At 41.3% G+C, this 9038-nt stretch overlaps 1 protein-coding gene across 1 annotated transcript in view; it reads left to right on the top strand.

Annotated features, from left to right (window-relative positions):
• The first annotated feature begins 5645 nt into the window (after positions 1-5645).
• The window catches only part of LOC132899218 (glutamine-dependent NAD(+) synthetase-like), a 41887-nt gene continuing 38494 nt past the window's right edge, over positions 5646-9038 (top strand). Inside the window, exons 1-2 of the mRNA XM_060940944.1 lie at positions 5646-5797; positions 5954-6014. Of these exons, the coding sequence (XP_060796927.1) occupies positions 5713-5797; positions 5954-6014 (146 nt within the window). The 5' untranslated portion in view covers positions 5646-5712. The remainder of the gene's footprint in view (positions 5798-5953; positions 6015-9038) is intronic.

Genomic DNA, 9038 nt, shown 5'->3' with positions numbered 1-9038 from the left:
ACACAGACCACTGAAAATCCACCCCGGGTTTTCCGGGCGTTCCCTACAACAGCTCACCGCGCGCGAGTGAAGTGAATCTCAGCGCGAGCAGAGAAATGTTGGTGCAGCTGCTGGAAAGTGGAGGAGGTGACGTCAGCCCCATTGCCACCTCATAATGTCTAGCTTTTGCTAAAACCTTATTCTTTTGTGATATGCCCTCAAAATTAACCCTAGGACACGTTAAATTAATGTTCAACTAAACAGTGAAATAAGCTTAGCCTAATGGGGTATTCTTGGTTGATGATGAATTGTTTGCAGTATTTGCTCCCTCCCCAGACACAATGGACATCAGGAAATTCTTTACAAAGAAGTGGAAAGTCAGTAAAAATTTCCCCACAGGACAGGGTTTTTTTTTGTCCCAATGGAAATGTTAGTGCAGTTAGCTGGCTAGTCAATGTTAGGAGATGTATCAGCTAGCTTAACGTTAGCTATCATTTAATTCAAACCCAGTAGGCCTGCCTTCCTGTAATGCCAAGAATGAGGTCAAGTCTGCTCTGATGATATTTATTGATTCCTTGTTTTGTCTGGTCTTTGGCAGTTTTCTGGAAAGTAAGATGGGAAATCAGTGTATGGGGAAGGAATAGTAGAGAGGAAAGCAATGGAGAGAGATGGATGTTATTCCAGGTGGATTGTGAAGGAAAGGGGGATAAAAGTTATGAAGTGGTAGAAATTGTGGTGGCACCAGTGTAAGGAGTTATATCTATTTCTTATACTAATCTGTAAATGTTACTGTAGTACCACCATTGCATGTAGGTTGACAAAACTGCACTTGTTCATTGTGTGAAGTTCTCTTTTATGTGTCATTGCTTGACCCAGTGTAATTTTGTGTTATGAAGACTGCATGATGTCATGCCATTTTTGTTATATCACTAAATCGGAAAAAAGTAAAATGCACCCACTAAAGTCACTGTTGGTGGTGAACAAAATTGCACCTGTTCATTGTGTGAAGTTATTTTTTATGCGTCACCGTTGCTTGACACAGTGTGATTTTGTGTTATGAAGTTTGCATGATGCCATGTCATGCCTGGTCATTGTGTGAAATTATGAATATTCTTATTTTTAAACATACAGTTGAGTGTCACTATTGCTTGGCCCAGTGGCATGTTGTGTTACATCTAAAACTAAATAGAAAACACAAAATAAAAAGTACAATGCACCCATAAAGTCATTGTTGGTGATAAATTGTGTCACATTCATCTCATTATCTTAGGCGTAGCGGTGGGTTTAAAAACAGGCTGATGAATATATGGACTAGTTGAATGAGGACTTATTGTTGAGTCTCTAAAATAGTCATTGAATTAAGTGACTTTTGTAGGTAAAATTAGGTGTTTAACAACCTGTTAAAAATACACCAGAATGCAGGAAATGGCATCTAATTAATTAAAAATTTTCTGGCTGAGGACCCCCCGCCAGTGTGTGTCCCCCACATTAAAAATGCTTCTGACGCCCCTGCTCTTGAACCCGGACCTTCTTGCTGTGAGGCGACAGCACTAACCACTACACCACCGTGCTGCCCCTGCAGCTTAATTTAACTAACATTATTTGTTATTATTTAGTATGACCATTCTCAGTTCTTGCCACGATGAACCTTCTTGCTGTGAAGTGACAGTGCTAACCACTGCAACCCATGTGTAGACCCCCTATAGCATTTTATGATGGTTTGCAAGAGTGAAAGAAAAAACAGAAAATCTATCTCATCGTCTTGTTTTTGTTGAAAATCTGACATTGATATCTGGGGATGAACACTGTGACTGTGTCAGATTTTCAATGGAAATGCCCCAAACTAGATCAAAGCCAAAGTCTAGACGTGTTTGATATTGAATGTGAGAGCTCAACGGCTCAAATTGAAAAAGAAAAATGAACTGAGTCAATTAGCCTCAGTAGCCTAAATGAAAGAAGGACCAGAGGCAGAAATGGCGGTGAGGGATGCAAATAAAAAGAAATGTTATTGTTTTAGTTTGGTCAGTAGTTATTTTCATTTACCTCAGGCTAAGCACAACTGACAATGTAGATCATCTACACATATCACACCCACTTGCACAAATTAACAAAATGGGTATGATTGTCTGTTTTAAAGGTAGACTGCCTTTCAGATTTTTCAAGTGTAAGTCATTAAAAGAATTTTCCCTGACATCCAACTATTTTAGTTTAGTGGACCGAAAGCCACTAAATTCGAATCACAGACTTCCAATTTTATTCTTTTTTTTTTTTTAAATAGAACAATTAATGAATTTAGGGCCACATGGCCTTAAATTCTCCGCTATTTTTTCCTGTTTCACCATGACCCAATTCAAGATACTATGTCATGCATCACGTGGTGGGCTTTCCCCGTTTGTGCAAGGCACTGTGGGATACAAATTTGCAATAGGAGAGAAAAATGGAGGACGTGAGTGTGCGAATGAAACGTGAAAGACTGACTACAGTAATTAAAAGCAAGAAGAAAAGACGTTATGTTGCAAAGGAAAGGAAATGCAGGACCAAACTAATAAATATTGGCGGTCAGCGAGCACCTCAGTGTGATCAGCTGCTCTTTTAACAACTGAATGATGGAATGATGTAACTGTCAGTGCATGGTCAAGGTAAACCTGTAGATGGCAGTAATGCAACACTTTCATAGACTTTCTCTGTCTGTTTGACTGTGTGAAGCGAGCGATTTCATGCACATTATTTGCTCAGGAATGTTCTCAAATTAAATAAATTCCCAGCCACAGAATGTCCTGATATTTTGTGAGATATTACAGAAATAAACATATATCACAATGATCAAATTTCAGAGTTAACTAAATTTCACCGATTTTATGAAATCGAAAGGCTGCCTAGCTTTAACTACATGATTTTAGTTTTAACTGAGTGAAAGTATATTGATAAGTACTCTTAAATCAGGGTTGGTCATATTTCCCGGTTAACAGCTTATTTCCCAGACGGTGTCTGATATATGATTTCCTGTACAAAGAAAAACTGAAATAATCTCCGTAAAATTAATTATAGCAGTAAAAGAGGTGTTTAAAAATATGATCAGAGGCTGAACTGGAAAAGGAAAAAACAGTAACAATGAAGGGGAGCGCTATAAAGATATGTAAAAAATGTGGGTAAAGTTGAGAAAATAAGAGGAGATAATTAAAGGGGAGGCGGTACGGTGGTGTAGTGGTTAGCACTGTCGCCTCACAGCAAGAAGTTTCTGGGTTTGAGCCCCGTGGCTGGTGAGGGCCTTCCTGTGTGGAGTTTGCACGTTCTCCCCGTATCAGCATGGGTTTCCTCCGGGTGCTCCGGTTTCCCTACAGTCCAAAGACATGCAGGTTAGGCTAATTGGTGGCTCTAAATTGACCGTAGGTGTGAATGTGAGTGTGAATGGTTGTTTGTCTCTGTGTCAGCCCAGTGATGACCTGGCGACTTGTCCAGGGTGTACCCCGCCTCTCGCCCATAGTCAGCTGGGATAGGCTCCAGCTTGCTTGCGACCCTATAGAACAGGATAAGTGGCTAGAGATGATGGATGGATGGATGGATGGATGGATGGATGGATGGGAGCGCTATAAAGATATGTAAAGAATGTGGATAAAGTTGAGAAAATAAGAGGAGATAATTAAAGGTGAGGCGGCACAGTGGTTAACACTGTTGCCTCACAGCAAGAAGGTTTGAGCCCAGTGGCTGGTGAGGGCCTTCCTGTGTGGAGTTTGCATGTTCTCCCCGTATCAGCATGGGTTTCCTCCGGGTGCTCCGGTTTCCCCTACAGTCCAAAGACATGCAGGTTAGGCTAATTGGTGGCTCTAAACTGACCGTAGGTGTGAATGTGAGTGTGAATGGTTGTTTGATTGATGACCTGGCGACTTGTCCAGGGTGTACCCTGCCTCTCGCCCATAGTCAGCTTGCTTGCGACCCTGTAGAACAGCGTAAGTGGCTACAGATAATGGATGGATGGAATGGAATTAAAGGGGGGGAAAAGTCAGGAGATACTTTTCTTGGGGCAAGTTTGATCAGATACGACGGTTTAACGCAGGGGTCACCAAACTCCGGCCCGCGGGCTGACTCCGGCCCGCCACCCCCCTTTGACCGGCCCCCCAGCCCCTCTGCCCCCCACCACTTGAACCGGCCCTATGAGGCAATCCCCAAAAGTGGTTATGGCCTATTTTTTTTAAATTGCTTTTTGGCAAATAATAACATGTCTGCATCTTGCATTTTGTTGATTTTATCAATTAAAATTTATATTTAGTTGTAAAATGAACTATTCATATTTTCCGAATTTTCGTCATATGCTCGCGATCAAGCAGTGACAGGCAGCACATGCGCAGAGAACTGTCAGTGTTCAGGACAGCAAAATGGCTAGCGGTAAGCGAAAAGCTGACAGAGAGTGCAGAATTTTTAAAGAACACTGGACCACCGATTATTTTTTCGTTCAGTGTAAGGACCGTGCAGTTTGTCTTGTATGTAAAGAAAGTGTGTCGGTTTTCAAAGAATATAATCTGCGTCGTCACTACGAAACCCGCCACAAAGAGTATGCTAGTTTGCGAGGGCAAACAAGAGAAGACAGGATTCGGAGGATGAAATGCGGACTGGCTGCACAACAGAATGTATTCCTTCGCCAAACCCAGATCAACCAGGCTGCTGTCCGAGCTAGCTATAAGGTAGCTCACCATGGAAAGCCGTTTACTGATGGGGACTTTGTTAAAGTATGCATGCTTGCTGTGGCTGAGGAGGTGTGTACAAGAAGTACAAATCAACAAGTACAAATCCAGCTCACCTACATATACTACTGATTTTGATTCCCATTATTCTGTATTATGCTTTAGTTTTGACCTGTAAATGGCCTACTGCTCATTTCATTTTCACCTTGACCTAAAAAATGTTTACTGAACATGCTCAAATGGATAGGCATAAGAGCTGGCTAGTTGATCTATTGCTCATATTATTATAATTTCACTGTTTTTTTTAAATGTATTTATTTTCTAGGCCTATTTATTTGACCTTTATTAAGTGCTGCACACAATTATTAATATTATTAATAATATCAACAGGCCTACCTACAATTTATAATTTTCCACTCACCTTTGCCAGTGTCAATCACCTCAACTAGGCAGATGTTTCTTACCTTGACAGCTTTGATGTTATTTTTATTAGAAAATAAATAAATGGAATATCTGTGGTATTTCAAATTAAAACAAAGTGTGAAGACTCGATTACTACTTTTGCAAACCACTAGTAAAGATAAACAAATATGTGCCAGGAATCAAGTGTTGATATAGTAGTGTTGATATAGTAGTGTGGGATATAGTAGTATGGATATAGTAGTGGGGATGGCTGTGCCAGGCTAGTAATCTCTACGACATAATGAGGCCTGCTGGTAGTCATATTTGTCTGGGTCATACAATTCTATGTTATATAGCTGACCTGACCCCGGCCCCCCATCACAGTCAGGAACGACAATGTGGCCCCCAGAGAAAAAAGTTTGGTGACCCCTGGTTTAACGCATAAGCCAAATACACGCGATGTGAGTGGTAAGATGGCGACCAAATAGCTTCACTCTTCTCTTCAGAGAATGTAGAGTTCAGTTCCGTTTCTAAACTAGGAGGCGGGGTTTTCAAACCGGAACTGACGTCGCAGGAACAGCAAAAAGTCTCATGCTCTGACCTGCTCGTCCAGTTAATACTACTGCTAGCTGTTGTTGTTTGTTTTGACAGGATGGGGAGGAAAGTGACATTAGCGACTTGTTCTCTGAACCAATGGGCTTTAGATTTTGATGGCAATTTACAAAGAATACTAAAAAGTAAGTTTTATTTATCAAGTTTCGAAGTGGACGATTTATTGCAAAACAAATCTTTTGTCTCCTGATTTGTTGCAGTTGGTAAGAGAAGCATTTTCAGAGTGTTGTGTGTGCTGTGAGTGCTGATCTGATTTATTTTAATTTCACTCCTTAATACAGGTATTGTGACAGCAAAATCTAAAGGTGCCAAGTACAGACTGGGACCAGAACTGGAAATCTGGTAATTACTGCACTTCATTATCTCTTTGTATTGTTGATATTAATGCACTTACTCTAATATGTTTGTCATTTCTAGAGTAACAACTAATTCACAAACACTTGCATTGTGGATACTTGGATAAATCATTGGAAAAGTGTTTAATTGCTGATTGCTGAATTTGTCTGTGTTGTTCTCCGAGTAGATGTTTATTGCACTTGATAGGTTTCGACCTGTCTGTGCTAAAGGAGGTTGAATTAACAAAGTATGCTCTAGGAATGTCAGTCTCTGCCGCCTGAGAAATTCTGCCTCAGATATCCCGGAGCAACAGTCACTGATGCAGATACAGATGTTCAGACATGTTACTCAGTTTACTGTAGGACAAACATGAGTATTTGACCAGTTATTCCATGAAATCGAGTCGTACATGAGCTGACAGCTAGAAGCCATGGCTATAAGCCATGGACAATGAGATTAACTGCTTTATTTTATCCACGTTCACTGGATTTTGAGAAACTGAGCATTTTTATTTCTAGTTTTTGCAAATTCGATAAATAAAAACTTTTTATACAAAACGTCCGACACAATCATTTCCACTTAGAATGTAAACAAACCGACGAAATGACACTAGCATTTTGTGAAAAATGCTATAATAATCATTATCGAAAAATAAAAAAAGATATGGGGCGGCACGGTGGTGTAGCGGTTAGCGCTGTCGCCTCACAGCAAGAAGGTCCGGGTTCGAGCCCCGTGGCCGGCGAGAGCCTTTCTGTGCGGAGTTTACATGTTCTCCTTGTGTCCGCGTGGGTTTTCTCCGGACGCTCCGGTTTCCCCCACAGTCCAAAGACATGCAGGTTAGGTTAACTGGTGACTCTAAATTGACCGTAGGTGTGAATGTGAGTGTGAATGGTTGTCTGTGTCTGTGTCAGCCCTGTGATGACCTGGTGACTTGTCCAGGGTGTACCCCGCCTTTCGCCCGTAGTCAGCTGGGATAGGCTCCAGCTTGCCTGCGACCCTGTAGAACAGGATAAAGCAGCTACAGATAATGAGATGAGATGAAAAAAAGATATGTTCTTACCATCAAATGCTTTTTATTCCATATTTTTTAAAAATGTAAATTTTGGGGGCTTTGTTTTCAAGTAGAGTTTTTATTTCATCCTCGGTTCAGCAACACGTGCCGCCATTTTGTTTTTCTCTACTCACGGGATATGAGCTGATAGCCTAGTAGTAGTGTAGCCAATCAGAGCGCACGATTGCTCATATCCAGTGAATATAGATAGGATAAATATCCATATCCAAGAGTGTGTTGTAGCTGAATGATTGGGAGATGGGATTTAAAGGGCATATTCTGGACCAATTTCGTGTTTTTTTGTTTTTTTTTTTATATGAAAGTATGTCCCTTTACACACTCACCCAGAAGGGTCATTTTGCACAAGGCCGTCTGTCTACAGCAGAAAAAAATAAAATAACAAAACACGTCTGGAAAAATCCCAAGGGAGTCTGGAGCCAGAATCGTGACGTTATCTGCGGAAGCGCCAGCAGGCTGTGCGAGCTTTGCACGGTTTAAGTGCACAGCCTGTGTAGACCAAGCGCTCCCATTTCTCTCTCATTGTCCGGTCTTTTGGAAAACGATGAGTACTAATCCCATCATGATTGGTGTTGCTACACCCTCCTATGATACATCTGTTAACCATTTTAATAATTACGCAATAACGTTGAAGAAATTTGCAGAAAACCACCAGGTCATTTTCTCATAAACAAACCAGCGCTGATGTCGGATTCAGAGGGAGGCGTCCCACAGATGACGTCACGAAAAGCAGTGTTTCCCGGGAAATCCAAATGCCAAGTTTTTTCAGAGGCGGATGAATTCGCCTCAAGTGGCTTGATTTCAACTGAATTTTTCTGGTATTGCGCAAGGTAAAAAAAATTGCAGAGAATGCAGAATGTTACAGATATTTGACCAAAGTTTAATATAAAATAGGAGAATTACATTCATCTTGCTCCTGAATTTACCCGTGATATGCCCTTTAAGAAGTTGAGTTGTATGTGTGTGACAGAGTAACGTCAATGGGTGATGAAGCATTACATCACTAGTAAGGATAACCTTATGGAAACAGAGAGATGTTTGAGTGAACATAAGTTTCAAGGATTTAAAGGAACAGTCCACCGTACTTCCATAATGAAATATGTTCTTCTCTGAATTGAGACGAGCTGATCCGTACCTCTCCGAGCTTTGCGCGACCTCCCAGTCAGTCAGACGCGCTGTCACTCCTGTTAGCAATGTAGCTAGGCTCAGCATAGCCAATGATATTTTTTGGGGCTGTAGTTAGATGCGACCAAACTCTTCCGCGTTTTTCCTGTTTACATAGGTTTGTATGACCAGTGACATGAAACAAAGTTCAGTTACACAAATTGAAACGTGGCGATTTTCTATGCTATGGAAAGTCCGCACTATAATGACAGGTGTACTAACACCTTCTGCGCGCTTCGACAGCGCATTGATACCTTCACTCGTGCAGGTATCAATGCGCTGTCGAAGCGCGCAGAAGGTGTTAGTACGCCTGTTATTATAGTGCGGACTTTCCATAGCATAGAAAATCGCCACGTTTCAATTTGTGTAACTGAACTTTGTTTCATGTCACTGGTCATACAAACCTATGTAAACAGGAAAAACGCGGAAGAGTTTGGTCGCATCTAACTACAGCCCCAAAAAATACCATTGGCCATGCTGAGCCTAGCTACATTGCTAACAGGAGTGACAGCGCGTCTGACTGACTGGGAGGTCGCGCAAAGCTCGGAGAGGTACGGATCAGCTCGTCTCAATTCAGAGAAGAACATTATGGAAGTACGGTGGACTCTTCCTTTAACTAGAACTCACCAAACAAGTAGCAATCAGACCAGCGTGGACCAGTTACAAGCATGCCAAACTGATATCTCTGTTAACGCCTATGCTTTACCTATACCTAAACAAACTGAAAGAAAAAAAACAGTGAAGCAGTGACTGTCTACAGCTGCTGTAACGTAAGTGATGACAGGAAGTAACTTTTA

This window comes from Neoarius graeffei, chromosome 15 (genome assembly GCF_027579695.1).
Source record: "Neoarius graeffei isolate fNeoGra1 chromosome 15, fNeoGra1.pri, whole genome shotgun sequence".
Lineage (NCBI taxonomy): Eukaryota > Metazoa > Chordata > Actinopteri > Siluriformes > Ariidae > Neoarius > Neoarius graeffei.
Note: the sequence above shows the minus strand (reverse complement) of the source record. Positions and strands in the feature narration are given on the sequence as shown.